A 16,757-nucleotide genomic window follows, 5' to 3' on the forward strand; every position below is an offset into this window, starting at 1 on the left:
CAAACTGATACCACTTTCCACTGATTAATACCATCAAGTAATTCCACTTTCCCTCCACCACATTATTATATAATCAATATAGTCTCCATTTTTATCATGACATTCACCTTGCCATCTCACTGACTTCAACATGGCATCCCTGAAAGCAGACGTGCAGCTGTGTTGGCCTCACCTGGTGTTGCTGAAACGTCTTCCCTTGATTAAATTGGGAGTCACAATATAGAATTTTAATAACGAGTCATAACTCTTGCAACTTGCCGTTACCTCTTTTGGCATCTTGGGAGTGTGAGGCTTTATGCCTCACTCACTCAACTTACCATGTTTAGTTCAATGCAATTGTTTTGTTTTGTTTTCAAAGGGGGATTTTGAGATAATCAAATAGGATTTGTAAGTTGATTACAAAATGGTTGTCGATGATGTATTCGATAATTGCAACATGAAAACTGTTGGAAAGATCTCAACAAGGGAGATGAAAAGCTTGTGTAATGAAGCGGATTTTCGATGATTTGAAAGAAGGAAATGTTGAACTTTTTGACTGAGATAGTTTTAAAACCTATCTACCCTAAACCGTAAGCCTCCACAAGGCCAACACATCATGCCGTGTCCTCCAGGCCGAGAGGTGAAGGATGCACGGGTAGTGTCAATTGCCACGGGTACCAAGTGTATCAATGGGGAATACATGAGCGACCGTGGCTTGGCCTTGAATGACTGCCACGCTGAGATTGTTGCACGTCGAGGCCTACTCCGCTTTCTGTCCTCGCAGCTGGAACTACTCGCCAGGTAGGTTTACAGTTATGTCCCAAGTCTAATAGACGTTCTTTTCTTGTACTAAACTTGCTTCATTTGCAAGTTCAAGCTTCACTGTATGACTCCCTCGATGATAACGTCATTCAACCCTTCTTTCCCTGACCTTACCACATTCTCACCTGGCACCATCTGTTCTCCAGGACTAAATGAAGTGTTGCGAACAGAATCCTTTCTTGCTGTGCCAGTTGTTTAATTGAAAAAATGTCAGGTTACGCTTCCACACGTATGATTGTATTGGGATTAATTTAACTCGGTATTTAACTAGCTTCATTTGGCTTAAACACAGCATTACCATTTGCTTTGAAATCGTGGAGGGTTTGCAAGAACGTTTTCCCACTTTGAACTTACTTTATAATGAGTTGCACGTAATGTGCTCGACTGGATTTGACAGGCACATCCTGGGTTTGGTTCAAGGGTTCGTAAGAATATCCTCTCCTTTCACCTTCTCGCCTTCTTAAACACACGACATCTCTTTTTTTGAAATTGAAATGGACTTAAAGTGCAATTATATCTTCACTTCACTCACCTGTTTCTCCACACCATTATCTAAATTACTCAGTCCTCCTGTATGTAGGGAAACTATTTTGTGAGAGTGTGCAAGCGGGGAGGCTCCTACACCCCCCCTCAACTCTCTACACACACACACACACACACACACACACACACACACACACACACACACACATCATCTATGCAAACAACCCACCCTTCTCACCCCTCCCCCACCCCCAGTCCCCCGGCATCTCTTCTCTAAAATCCTCAATCCACCCTTCCAATGATGAATGGATGGCTTGATGGCAAAAGCTAAGGCTGATGGCGATGAGTAATCGTGTCAGAAGGTTTTGAGTGGAGCCCCTTTGAGGGAAATCAGTTGAGGCAATTGAGCATTATGGGAGGAGAGGGCAGTGCCATGGTAAAGGTTACAAGCCAAAGAGGCAATGGAATCTGTGCATTTGTTTGTGCAAGGCATTCATTCCCAAGAGATGCCACAATTGCTGTTTGGACGGCCTGATGTGGTTTTCCACAAGCGACAAACAGACAGACAGGGAGAACTCCATTTGAAAAATCACAAATGGTCGCATTTGCCTTGAGTATTCCTGCTATAGCAGGAAGATCGACTGCAGTGCTTACCTGAGCCATCCGCTTATCTCCCTTTTGATCTCTGGAAGAGGGTAGAGTGGGCTGTGTGTAATGCTGTTAAATGACCCCTAGGGCACTGGAATCTGCTCTCAGATGTGGGAATAGTCACCGTGGATGTCCTTAGAAGGGTGCAGGTGCAGCGATTGTGATGAAGAAATGCATAGATGTTGGATTGGGGGGGGGGGGGACCTGGTGGAAAGGAGTAAGCCGATGCACCTTTAATGGATTGAGCAACATGCAGGGACAGAGTGAGACAAATTTATTTTTATTTTATCATTGCTTAAAATTTAGCAAATGGCAGAAATTTCATACTTTTCAAACAAAGCAAAATGCAAACAAATATATTCAAACTTTGAAACATTTCATTTAAATCTCTCTCACTCTCTCACTCTCACTCTCTCACTCTCTCACTCTCCCTCCCTCCCACTCTCCCTCCCTCCCAATCTCTCACTCTCCCACTCTCTCACTCTCTCACTCTCTCACTCTCCCACTCTCCCACTCTCCCTCCCTCCCAATCTCTCACTCTCCCACTCTCTCACTCTCTCACTCTCTCACTCTCCCACTCTCCCACTCTCCCACTCTCCCACTCTCTCCCACTCTCTCACACTCTCTCTCCCACTCACTCCCACTCTCTCCCACTCTCCCACTCTCTCCCACTCTCCCACTCTCTCCCACTCTCTCCCACTCTCCCACTCTCTCCCACTCTCTCCCACTCTCTCCCACTCTCTCCCACTCTCTCCCACTCTCTCATACTCTCTCCCACTCTCTCATACTCTCTCATACTCTCTCACACTCTCTCCCACTCTCTCCCACTCTCTCCGACTCTCTCCGACTCTCTCCCACTCTCTCCCACTCTCTCCCACTCTCCCCCACTCTCTCCCACTCTCTCACTCTCTCTCACTCTCTCCCACTCTCTCTGACTCTCTCCCACTCTCTCCCACTCTCTCCCACTCTCTCCCACTCTCACTCTCTCCCACTCTCTCCCACTCTCTCCGACTCTCTCCGACTCCCCCCGACGCTCTCCCACTCTCTCCCACTCTCTCCCACTCTCTCCCACTCTCTCCCACTCTCTCCCACTCTCTCCCACTCTCTCCCACTCCCACTCTCTCCCACTCTCTCCCACTCTCTCCCACTCTCTCCCACTCTCTCCCACTCTCTCCCACTCTCTCCCACTCTCTCCCACTGTCTCCGACTCTCTCCGACTCTCTCCGACTCTCTCCCACTCTCTCCCACTCTCTCCCACTCTCTCCCACTCTCTCTCACTCTCTCCCACTCTCTCAATCTCCCTTGATCTTTTCTTCTTGCTCCTCACCCTATCTGCGTTGCTGCAGCAATAACGAGGAAAGCAGACGGAGTGTGTTTGTGAGGCGCGAGGTGGGAGGTTGCCACCTCAAAGCGGACATTCAGTTCCACCTGTACATAAGTACCTCCCCATGTGGAGATGCACGCATCTTCTCACCGCATGAGGCATTCAATGAAGGTAAGCCAGGACATGTTGTCAAGGGATAGCAGCTGGCAATTGGCCTACGGGCAGCATTTCTGTGGTCCATTTGAGTCTACTTTATGCTCCAGGATCTTTGTTCTTAAATATACACGAGAGAGTTCTGTCCCAAGGTGTTCACTTGTCTACGCAAGCATGCTGACATAACTTTGGAGACCTGATGTTGCACACATTATATTCTACATGCAATAATGTTGCATACAATATTTTGCACACAACATCGATGACATTCTTTGGATTATTTGTTTTGAGAAATAATTAGTAACTTTCAGATTGTAAAGTTTTTTTTTTTTTTTAAAGAATAATTAGTTTGTCACTAAAGAGTAAAATGCCATAAATGACATGCTGGACATTCATCCATGCTTTCTTCCATGGTGTGTCCATCGCACTGCCTCTCATCATGAAACAGGTTTGCTGGAAGGCAGTTTGTTATATCTGTTGGCCAAGACTCACGGAAGAGCTTTCAAGGAATAAGGAGAGGCCGTAATAGAGACCCGGCAAGGTTAGGAACAGATGCATGGCGTTCAAACTAGCATTACTTCTTTTTTTTTTTCTGCCACACAGGCCTCTCTTTAGGCCTTGGCCTTTCGTGGTTTCTGGAGCAGAAATTGGGAGATAATCGCCACCTCTCCACCCAAAAAAGAAGCTGAGTCTGCACTGATTGGGCCTTCTCAGCACAGTGTGTTCTTTAGCCCCAAACTCTCCACCACGTGCTACAAAAGCAGAATAGCTTTGAACCCATCGTATCAGAGCCCAGTATATATTTACAGTCTTATCACTTGCCATCATGCTCAATATCGCTCTTTATAATATCACAATATGGTAGATCATTTATACCGTGGATCTTTACTCTAAGTGAGCACCGAGATTTGACACCTTCTCCAGGCATTAATTAAGCTGTATTGTACAACCACCACCATAACACAAGTGAAGAATGATCAGCAGAGCTTGTTCTGAATCAGCATTCACAGTTTTGCTTGGCACCTGCAGCGTTCTTCAAATGTGGAGCTGATTAGGGGTTCATTTAGCAGTGATATATTGAAATACTCTGACTTGCCTAATTTGATTCCCTTCATGTTCAAGAAATGGAGCTGCTGTCTGGATTTTTCAGTTCAAGATTCCAGGCCTCGAGGTGTCATCAAATATATATATTTAGGGTCCTCAGCAAGTCCCGGGTCGAGTTTCTTATTGCTATATGCACCTGATTTCAACCAAATTGAAACCCTCAACACAGTTGCTTTCATTTGACAATCGGTTGAGTATTAATATGGAAGCGTCACAGCTTTTTTTTTAAATTTTTTTGACGATCCTGCCTCGCCCTTGCAAAGATCTATATTTTTTATGGGATCCAATGAGATTCTGGCTTGATGGCATGAGTCTCAGACCATTACATACCCTCCTTCCCCCACCAACAGTGTCAAATAGCAACAAAACATATTCAACTAGAAGCGCATCCCCCCGCCATGTAATCCTGATCCACGAGAACATATCTGGCCCAATACATTTTTGAAATGTCACGCTATCTATCGTTTTTGTCCCTATCTCTCAATGGTGAAGAATCACTTGAAAAAATAAATAATTCTTATATCCAGACCCGGATTCGGATCTTCACCAAAATGGAATAATTTCGTCCGAGTAACACTCTCAACCTGCTCACCAAGTTTCGTCCGAATCCCTCCACAACCTTTTGAGATATCCTGACATATCCGTTTTACCCGATCTCTCAATGGTGAAGAATCATTTTAAAAATTAGCTGATCCGTAACCGGATTCAGATCTTCTCCAAAATGTAATCACTTCGTTCTTCTCACACACCCAACCTGCTCACCAATGTCATCCGAATCCGTCCACAACTTTTTGAGACATCCTGCATGCAAACAAACAGAAAAACAAATGGACAAACAAACAAGAAGAAGATGTCATGCAGAACACGATACTTGTAAAATCCTTAAAACAAATTTGACCTCAAAAAATAATCGCTGGTTGAATTCATTGACCAAATATGCAACTCCGAATCAAATTTCAAGTCAATGGGATGAAAGTTGACAACTTTAGAAATCTGGCCTATGTTGTCCTTTTGGCCTATGTTTACCTTTTGGCCTATGCTGACATCGAAAATAATTGGCTGGTTGAATTCAGTGACCTGAAATATAAATCCTCTTCAAATTTCAAGTCAATCAGATGAAAATTGAAGATTTTAGAAATACCTCCTTAGTTGTTGACCTTGGGCCTATGTTGACCTTTTGGTCGATGTTGACCTCAAAAATAATTGACTGGTTAAATTCAGTGACCTGAAATATAAATCCTCTTCAAATTTCAAGTCAATCAGATGAAAATTGAGGATTTTAGAAATACCTCCTTAGTTGTTGACCTTGGGCCTATGTTGACCTTTTGGTCGATGTTGACCTCAAAAATAATTGACTGGTTAAATTCAGTGACCTGAAATATAAATCCTCTTCAAATTTCAAGTCAATCAGATGAAAATTGAGGATTTTAGAAATACCACCGAAGTTGTTAACCTTTGGCTTCTGTTGACCGTTTGACCTCAAAGACAATAGGCTTCTTCCTTATGCCAAACTCTACTATGTGGTGAAGTTTCATGAAGATCGGTTTAAAATTGTGACCTGTCGGCGACAGACAGACAGATAGAATAACAAGAATAAGATTTTGTGTAGAGCACAAAACTTGCAAAATCCATAAAACAAATTTGACCTCAAAAATGATTGGCTCGATCAATTAAATGACCAAATATGCAACTCCTCTCCAAATGTCAAGTGAATCTGATAAAAATTGACAATTTTAGAAATCGGGCCTATGTTGACCTTTTGGCCGATGTTGACATTAAAAATAATTGGTTAGTTGAATTCAGTGCCCTGAAATATAAATCCTCTTCAAATTTCAAATCAATCGGATGAAAATTGAGGATTTTACAAATACCACCTTAGTTGTTGACCTTTGGCCTATGTTGACCTTTTGACATTTTGACCTCAAAAACAAGAGGCTTCTCCCTTATGACAAACTCTACCATGTGGTGAAGTTTCGTGAAGATCGATTTAAAACTGAGACCTGTAGGCGACAAACAAATAACAGAATGGACTAACCAATATACTTGAAAAATCTTCGATTTTTCAAGTAACAAACGGACAAACAAACAGGTCGGGCTGAAAACACAACCATCCACATATGTAGGTGGAGGTAACAATTGGTGTCTCAAATAAACACATGGAGACGGAACCCTTAACCCCGCGCTGCTAAAGTTTCAGGGCCGACTTGCACACACAGACAGCTTTAATAAATTTACACGAATGCCTACATGGGAGAGCGGGGTGGATATGGTGCTAATTGAGGGAGGTAGGAGATGTGGTTTGTGTCCATCGATGAAAAAAAAAAAAAAATAAATAAATAAATAAAAACGGAAAGATGAAAAATGACATTTTATAAAGTTATTTTATTCTTCTTTTTTCTCCAATTTGGTGACCATCACTAATGTGCAAGTTAACTATAAAGCGATGACGATTTATTAATTTAAATGGAAACTAGAACGGGCACTCGCTCGAGCGCGTACCTCCACCAGGCTGAACAATTTATGTTTTGAATGCCACTGATTGGCCAGATCTGGATCTGGACCTGAACCAAAATGGAATGCAGCTTGTTCTTGTCACCTAACCAACTCGTCCACCTCGTTTTGTTATAATATATCCACACCTTTTTGAAATATCATGCCAGAAAATCGTTTTTGGCCCTATCTCTTGATGGTGAAGAATCACTTGGAAAATTAAAAAAAAATTCTCGTATCCGGATCCGGATTCCAATCTTCATCAAAATCGAATCAATTCGTCCTTGTCGCACACCCAACGTGCCCACCAAGTTTCGTCCGAATCCGTCAATAACTTTTTGAGATATCATGCTCTCAGACAAACAGACAGGGGTGAAAACATAACATCCGTCCACCTTCGGTGGCAGAGGTAAGAATGCGATTCGTCTACTGTACTGAAGATAAGTATCTATCTATAATTCCAGCAATCTCTGTGTGTCTCTGTCTGTCTGTCTGTCTGTCTGTCTGTCTGTCTGTCTGCGACCGCCGTTTCTCAACGACCGCCCGTCCGATCTCATTGAAACTTGCCAGAAATATTGCCAGGGACCCGCGGATGTGCCTTTTCGAGGTTTGATATCGATCGGATGAGCGGTTCCCAAGTTACGGCCATTTATCTGTCGACCAATGTCAAGACACGGTGCTATGACGTCACGAATGACGTCACAATTAATGTTTATTTATTTATTCTTTTTTTTTTTTTTTTTTTTTTGCACGATCGACGGTCCGATCTGATTGAAACTTGCCAGGAATATTGCCGGGGCCCCGCGGATGTGCTTTTCAAGGTTTGATATTAATCGGACGAGCGGTTCCCGAGTTACGGCCATTTATCTGTCGACCAATGACAGGACACGGTGCTATGACGTTACGTATGACATCACAATTAATGTTTGTTTATTTTTTATTTATTTATTTATTTTGCACAATTGACGGTCCGATCTGATTGAAAATTGCCAGGAATATTGCTGGGGACCCACGGATGTGCCTTTTCGAGTTTTCATATTAATCGGATGAGCGGTTCCCAAGTTACGGCCATTTATCTGTCGACCAATATCTGCGAGAGAGGGGGACGGGAGAGGGGAGGATGAGAGTGGGGTTGAGAGAAAGGGGTGAGAGAGGAGGGGGGAGGGAGGAAGGGCGAGACTAGGGGGGAGAGGGAGGCGAGAGAGGAGGGGGAGAGAGGAAGGGTGAGACTAAGGGGGAGAGAGGGGGAAGATAGAGGGGGGCAAGAGAGGGGGGAGAGAGAGAGGAAGAGCGAGACGAGGGGAAGAGAGGGGGTGAGAGAGGGGCGAGAGAGGGGGGTGAGAGAGGGCTGCGCATACTGGCACTCACCTATGTGCCCTCCCCTACGGGCCCATACTAGTATTGATAGATTCGGTTAGTAGGGTATAGTTATGGTGCAAGCATCGAGCAGTAAGATGCAGAGGGAGTTCACTATTCCTGCTAACTTAATCTATCCAAAGGACGGCCCACCTTTGAGCTGTCTTGCACAGGTTTGATTCCAGACCGATAAGTTTCGTGCTTCATCACAAAGTGTGCCCTCCCTCAGATGGAAGTTGAGTCGCGTGTTCCATGTGCTGGCAGTGGTTGGTGGACATGAAAAATTACCACGGAATCTTTCGTGAAGAGTCGGCGAGTTATCACCAGCATCCTGAACAAATTACAAATTCCTGTCCAAATCACCTCCAGTTGAACGTCATGCTTGACTGGCCAAAGCCGACCCTGCAAGCAGGTGGGAATAATTGGGGCCGTTAAAGCAGCATGATGGGACAAAATGACCGAACAACCATAACCAGGAAAGATGATAACACTCACCTTTGTGAATCACTAAATGTGAATGCAATGACAGTCGGTCAACCGATTAAAATTACAGAAAAACTAAATTGGGGAGAAACAAAATATTGACACCAACATACACAATGGTGGTTCACACATAAGCAACCGTCGATCTCCACTCCACTATGTACATGTCATATTACCCCCAATGTAATAACAATGTACAGCTCGATCGAATAGCATTATTACTGCAACAATCAGTTGTTTTAATAACGAAAAGTGATCAATAAACACAAATCGGATATAGCATTCTACGGCAGAGTAATCATTGCAGGAGACGGAGTGAAGATGAACGCCGTGTTTGCTAATAACTATACAGCGATTCGAAGGTGAAAAGACATTTGCAGCGGCCTCTTCGGGGTGCCTCCATCTTCTTGTGTGTTACCAGTTGAACGGTACGTGCAGCAAGAGCCCTCTCACCCCCTCTGACTATTCGTGTTTCTCCGAGCCTCGAGTGGAATGGGGGCAGCACCGTCGCCTATGCTTGAACTAATAGCCAATGGTGTCGACGGAGGGAGCGCACTCGTTCCCTCGTATTAACGATTGTCGTCAAGTAAGCGGCCTCACACTTACAAGATCACATGATCAAAACGGTTGAACGGAATTGTTAAAGCGACTACATGTTATGGGCCACAAAGGGCCAATGTACTCGTGCACAAAACTTCGTGCTTTTAGCTTTTTTTTTTCCCCCGCTTGAAGATGCTTATCCGTTGCACTTACAGATGGTCATTTCCAATTTCATGCGGAGTTGTGACCATAAGGTTGTGAACGTTAACCTTGTTTTCCTCGCCGCGGCCTAACAAGTCTTTGGTGTGCATTATTCTCTGCTATGTGTTAAGAAAACTTGTCTATGCAAGCTCGTTAAATTTGAAAAGTTATAAGTTTTTTTTTTGTTTTAAAGCAAACGTAAGACTCGAACCTTCCTCGAATAATAACTCGAAGGGCACTTGGAAGAGAGGGGATACCTCCGCCGGGCGGATAAGTTTACGTTTTGTATCCCACTGAAAGTCCAGATCTGGATTCGGACCTGAACTAAAATTTAATTGGTTTGTTCTTATCACCGAACCAACTCGTCCACCAAGGTTGGTCCGAATCCGTCCGTAAATTTTTGAGAGAACATGTTTGGCCCGATCTCTCAATGGTGAAGAATCGCTTAAAAATTATATTATCCTGATCCTTATCCGGATCTTCACTAAAATTTAAACAGTTTGTCCTTGCCATACACCCAACCTGTCCACCAAGTTTCGTCCGAATCCGTCCACAACTTTTTGAAATATCGTGCTCAATATCGTGTTTTTACCCGATCTCTCAATGGTGAAGAATCACTTAAAATTATATTATCCGTATCCGGATCCGGATGTTCACCAAAATCAAATCATCGTCGTCACACACCGGAGCTGTCCACCAAATTTCATCCAAATCCGTCCACAACTTTTTGACATATCCTGCACACAAACAGACAACAAACCGACAGACAGATAAACACGACAGACCAACATATTTGTCGAAATTTTTTTTCACCAAGTAGCAAAGGTGAAAACATATAACCTCCACCTTTGGTGGGCGGAGGTAATAATATCAAGAATGACCGCACTGTGGTCACAACCTGTGACAAAATCCAGAAACGGGCTGATTGGGAAACACATTTTAAAGCCCTCTCAAAAGATGAACGGAGAGATTGGGAAACGCACTTAATGCGCTATTAAAAGATTAACTCGACACATGTCATCCATGTCAGCCTCAGCCACGCTTGTATTCGAATGAGCTGATTCATCACACGGCTTAATCCCAATATGGGACTGTTAAAAAATGACGTCACGCTATTTTTTTTTGGGGAGGCACATTCCGTGCATGCTGATGGGCTTGATTGGGCCTATACCTAAATCATAATTTTTATTTGACATTGATTAGATTTTTCTGGGTCCCTCATCGAGAGTAACACTCGACCCAAACAAAGCCAATGGAAATCTGATGCAAGAAACCTGGGCAGTGTATAATCAGCAGAGGCCTCCAGGCTTGATGTCTTTGGTCCTGAAAACCAAGATGACAGCTGGGCCGAGATTCAAACCCAGGCTAGACATCTCAGAGGCGAGTGTGCGTACTTTAAGAGTCTAGGGCTCTTGACCATCCTGCCAGCCCCAATCCTAGCATTATGAACGAAGGTTCATTCTGGTTCAAGCTCTGCTTTGAGTCTGTGAGCTTGGTGGTTCAAACCCAGGGCGAGTCCTACCAAAGACTTTAACAAATTCCACGTGTTTTCTTGCTTGATGCTCGACATTTAGAGATTAGAGCATGGACAAACCCCATATGTTTGCATTCCATTGGGGCCAGGAGATTTCTTCTTAATTGCCGGTCTGACCACGGATAGAAAAGCGACCACCTTGGGAATTATGTCACGTCCTTCAAGGCCAATGGCTGTGTGCTTGTCTGTAGTCAAGTCCTGTGTCATATTATGTCGTCGTCTGAATGTGTGTGCATGGTTTGTAGAACAGCTCCTCCATGAACCTTAGACCCTGTTTAATTTTTTTTTTAAGTGCTCCCATGAGAATGCTAAACTGGCAGCACCAAAACAAAACAGAGATCAAGAAAGAATGTTATTCATTGTTTATCAACTCGATCATTGAATGGTTTAAATCCCACTGCAAAGTTTCAAGGTGGTTTCAGCTTTCGCTTGCAGTAGCTATGAATGTTCTTTCAAGTTAGACGTGAGACAAATGCCCAGGTATCGTGTCCAAGGAAAGGGCATTTGACTTAAATTTTCATTGTGCACAGGTAAGGGTGCCTTTGGCATCACTTGGGAATGCGGCACACGGTGTACTCGTACTGATTATCCGTACCGAACACGAGCAGGGATTTAATAACACGATACGGCAATGTGGGAATTATACAATGAAACTCATGTGTGTACAAACGTTGCTGGATGTACCATGACCCAAAACCAATCACACGACTGTCAGGGTAGCACAACAGCTCAGCTTGAGAGTACGTAGTTGGTCCGATAATACCATCGTTGATTCAAAGGTACTTGTATCATGCAGCCATTGAGGGACGACATATTTGTGATCCAGCCTGGCAAGGATTATCTGATCATTGGCGATTAATTTTGTAATTTGTTTTGTATACAAAGTCTAGCCTTGTGGAGGAGCGAGAACATAGAACGGATCAGTGGAGAGGGGGAAACACCAACAGAAGGGTTGAGGGAGAAAATAGAGGGAGACTTGGAGAAATAAGGGGAAGAATTAGGGGCATGGGAGGACACACAAGGTGGACCAGAATAAGATGGCTACAGAAGCATACTCTCAAGAAGGAAAAACTGGAAACTTAGAAAAAGGTGGGTTTGGAGGAGGGTTAATGGAGGTAGAAAAGATCATAGTTTTGGATGGGGGATGATCTGAGATGAAAGTGAACAGCTGTCTTGAAGACCTGGAGGGAAGAATGAGATTAAAGAGATTGTGGAAGTTCATTCCACAGGCAGGAAAAACGAGGAACGGATGAGTAGAGGTGTGCAGTGATCCTCCATTTTTGGGAGTTTCACCATAAAGGGATTTCTGGTGAACCACGTGCACCCTGCAGAACCCTGGGGGGGGGGGGGTACCACAGAGCATGGAAAGAGCAACACCAAAAGGGAGGCAGTAGAAGGCCGAGACCACCGACCTTTCTGCAATTTTAAAGTGATAGGCCCATAGACTCAGTTCCTTCTTGGGATATTGCAATGATCTTGAATGCCTTGGTTTTCATGGCGTCAAGCTGTGCGAGGTACGAGGAAGGAGTGTTAGCCCAGAGGGGAGAGCAGTATTCCATCAAGCTGCGGATGAAGGCCTTGTCGGTGGAGAAAAGGTCAGGTGTGCCATGGAAAGACTTTCACGACATCATTCGCGACTGGCTTTGGAGGCCAAGTTAGAAATGCGGTTTGCTCAAGAAAGATCATAGCTGAGAATTAGGCCCAAACATTTGAGTGAATGAACTTCTTCAAAAGGATTATTAAGAAAGTGGATTGGGGGGAGGGGGGGCTTTCGGAGAGAGATAGAGTGTGAGATTTGTCAGGATTGAAAGACACATTCCAAGTGTTTGATCAGTTTGTGATTCTCTCAGGTCTGATGAGAGGGCTACGGGAAAGAATTTGTGATGTTTGCAAATGCTGTTTGTTTTGTGGCTTGGAGACAATTTTGTGCTCATGAAAGGTTCTGTATGATCACAACACTGAGCTTCAGCTTTTCGTTCTCTGTTAAATGCCAGTCTGTGGATGTAAGTGGAGTGCTCGTCCAAATGTCTTTTCAGAAGAGATACGGAATGACATCAGACTTATTCATTCACGCACCCATGCTACAAACAGAGGAACTTGGAGTACGAATTTGGAATTTGTTCATGGAGCTGGCGATAACTCTTCGTGAAGGTCACTGTAGGTTCTTTAACGTCCACCAACTAATGTCAGCAGATGGACACTTAGTTTAACGTCTATCTGAGGGATGGCACACACATTAATGAAACGCCCTGCCTGTGAAACATCACCCTGCCTTTATTACCAGGTCAGGATTTGAACCCAGGTGAGACAGCTCAGAGGTGAGTGTGCGTATGTCTAGGCTCCTGGTTCTAAATCACTTTTTTTTTTCATTCTAGTGTAAAATGTCACAGTACGGTAGAATTGTCCTGTAATGAAGAGCTCACAGTGCGTTGGTTTACATCGGTATAAATGGACCTTGGGGTGCTACTGCATGGATCACCATTTTAAAGGACGGACGTGTAGGTCGAGGAAAATAACTTTCGGGGAAAAACGCATCATTTGAAAGCAGATCCAAGATAGCTTGGCACTCATAAGAAGCTCGGCAAGAACCTGACTTCTAAAGTTCATGGAAACGGTGAAAAATTTTAATCATGCATTACACACACGTTGTATAAGCTGAGGCTGCAGCTTGATGATGAAGACTCTCAAACAGCGGTTATGGTGGCTATTGGGAATAAAATTGGTTGCCTGAGAACAGAACAGAGAGTTGGAGGTGGTAGGGGTGGGGCATGTTAAAGTTCAGTTGTTTGCAGTGAGCAATTTACATTGACATTAATTAATATTATGATGAGGACTGCACCCAGGAGTAGCTTACTGTGAAAAAGAAAGGAGAGCCACAAGTTATTAAGATGTTTGGAATTAGCCTTGGCCCTGGCAAATTGTTGTGAATGAAGTAGAAGTTAAGGCTGTTTAAGTGGTAGAGAGAATCGTCTGGACGAGACGATCATGATAGGTTGAAAATGTAACTTGATGAGGTGCATCTTTCCTCGAGTCGTGCTGGCAGTCCTACATGTGCACATCCCAGGTCCCGTGATAGATCACAGTTTAGAAGACATGTTTTCTCTAACCCAAGGGAGGGGGGGGTGTGGGAGGGGTTGGTCAGCAACCTGCACTCTTTAAGAACTTGTGTGCGGCTCTCGACCCTGATTTATACCAAAATAACAATGAAGCACTCGCTCAGGGTGACGGAGCATGAACCACTCGCTCAGGGTGACGGAGCACAAACCACTCGCTCAGAATGACGGAGCACGAACCACTGGCTCAGGGTGACGGAGCACGAACCACTCGCTCAGGATGACGGAGCACGAACCACTCGCTAAGTGTGATGGAGCACGAACCACTTGCTCAGGGTGACGGAGCACGAACCACTTGCTCAGGGTAACGGAGCACGAACCACTCGCTCAGGGTGACAGAGCACGAACCACACGCTCAGGGTGACGGAGCACGAACCACTCGCTCATGGTGACGGAGCACGAACCACTTGCTTAGGGTAACGGAGCACGAACCACTTGCTCAGGGTAACGGAGCACGAACCACTCGCTCAGGGTGACAGAGCATGAACCACTCACTCAGGGTGACGGAGCACGAATCACTCGCTCAGGGTGACTGAGCACGAACCACTCGCTCAGGGTGATGGAGCACGAACCACTCACTCAGGGCGACGGAGCACGAACCACTCGCTCAGGGTGACAGAGCATGAACCACTCGCTCAGGGTGATGGAGCATGAACCACTCGCTCAGGGTGACGGAGCATGAACCACTCGCTCAGGGTGAAGGAGCACGAACCACTCGCTCAGTGTGACGGAGCACGAACCACTCGCTCAGTGTGACGGAGCACGAACCACTCGCTCAGGGTGACGGAGCACGAATCACTTGCTCAGGGTAACGGAGCACGAACCACTCGCTCAGGGTGACAGAGCATGAACCACTCGCTCAGGGTGACGGAGCACGAACCACTTGCTCAGGGTGACGGAACACGAACCACTCGCTCAGAGTGACGGAGCATGAACCACTCGCTCAGGATGACTGAGCACGAACCACTGGCTCAGGGTGACGGAGCACGAACCACTCGCTCAGGGTAACGGAGCACGAACCACTCGCTCAGGGTGACGGAGCATGAACCACTCACTCAGGGTGACGGAGCACGAACCACTCACTTAGGGTGACTGAGCACAAAGCACTTGCTCAGGGTGACGGAGCATGAACCACTCGCTCAGGGTGACGGAGCACGAACCACTCGCTCAGTGTGACGGAGCTTGTGTGCAACGCTCGACCCTGATCCCTTTTGTTCATTATCATTTTTCAGTGAAATTTTTGTGTGGTGTGACATGATTATTATTATTTTGTATGCAGCCTGTGGCTGCTGGTTGCACAATTGCTGTGCCATTGATGCAATGCCCCCCTGTTTCCAGTAACCTGGTATTCATTTTGCCGATCTCAGAAGGATGACAGGCTGAGCCAACCCCCCTGGTGTTAATTCAATGGATTAGAGGGACTCAAACTCAGAATCCACTCAAGACTCTACGATCTAAAGCCAGCTGCCCTAATCATTAAGCCAACACCAGGCTTGTGTTAAATCAGATGGTGTAAAAGACGCTGCATCAACTGCGATTAAATTTGGAAAAAAGTTTTGTTTTTTTTTCTACATCCTTTAAAACTTTTATTTTATATCAATTTAATTATATACTTGGACAGTGTAGAACACAAATCACATTGTTTCTACTTACATAAACCTCTAGTTTAGCAGTACTCCAATCAAATTTTCCGCTCGCGCTCTAAAGATGGTGCAATATCAAGATTCAGACAAAACCGCAGCTCATAGGAAATATTGATCATGCTCGGAAACACAAAGCCGGAGTTTAAAATACCCTTCTCAATACTGCATGGGGTGAGGTGTAAAAACTTTTAGTAAATAAAAGACAATTCACAAAATCTGGATATAAAATGGTTGTAAAGTTCTTCTCGCTTCTGGATTATGATGTATTTGGCAATTCATACGAGTCTGTAATCTGTATTTCCTATAATCTGTATTTTGTTATAATATCACTTCTGAGACAAAGTGTCCAAATATCAACAAACCCAAGCTTCGGGACAAGCTTTGACCCCAATTGTTTGGCGATGATAAAGCACTATTTTCTACTTCATTGATCGTGAATGGACGTTCCTTTGTCCTCTGCTTATACTCCAATATGGCCATGGGGTTGTGTGAGCACACGAATTGCTGACGTCACTAAACATCGTCCATATGTACACGGCATTGTGGGATACAGATACTGATCCATGTTTTGAGATGGTCATGCTCCAAAGTCTTTTAATTTTTTTTCCCCAGGAAACAGTAGTTTGCCACATTCGTTAATAGTACTGTGAAGGTCAACATACATTTTAACAAGGAAATCAAAATTGGAATTAAATGAAAAAAAATAATTGGCAAAATTAAAAGGGTTGTAATGAAATTGCTTCAAATAAAAGAGGAAAATCAGACCTCAGGATAAGGAATGAAATAGGGGTTGCATGCGTTCGGCTCTTAAGATATTGTGTAGCCTGGTGTTGACTTAGTGGCGAGAGTGGCTGGATTAGGATCCTCAGGTCCTGAGTAGTGGC

At 44.5% G+C, this 16,757-nt stretch overlaps 1 protein-coding gene across 1 annotated transcript in view; it reads left to right on the forward strand.

Moving 5' to 3' along the window:
* Positions 1-580: 580 nt before the first annotated feature.
* The window catches only part of LOC147030332 (double-stranded RNA-specific editase 1-like), a 35,552-nt gene continuing 19,375 nt past the window's right edge, over positions 581-16,757 (forward strand). The window contains exons 1-2 of the mRNA XM_085874271.1: positions 581-780; positions 3,279-3,427. Of these exons, the coding sequence (XP_085730397.1) occupies positions 596-780; positions 3,279-3,427 (334 nt within the window). The 5' untranslated portion in view covers positions 581-595. The remainder of the gene's footprint in view (positions 781-3,278; positions 3,428-16,757) is intronic.

The sequence above is a fragment of the Eptatretus burgeri genome, chromosome 3 (assembly GCF_056783735.1).
Source record: "Eptatretus burgeri isolate ZD-2024b chromosome 3, Ebu_testis_v1, whole genome shotgun sequence".
NCBI lineage: Eukaryota > Metazoa > Chordata > Myxini > Myxiniformes > Myxinidae > Eptatretus > Eptatretus burgeri.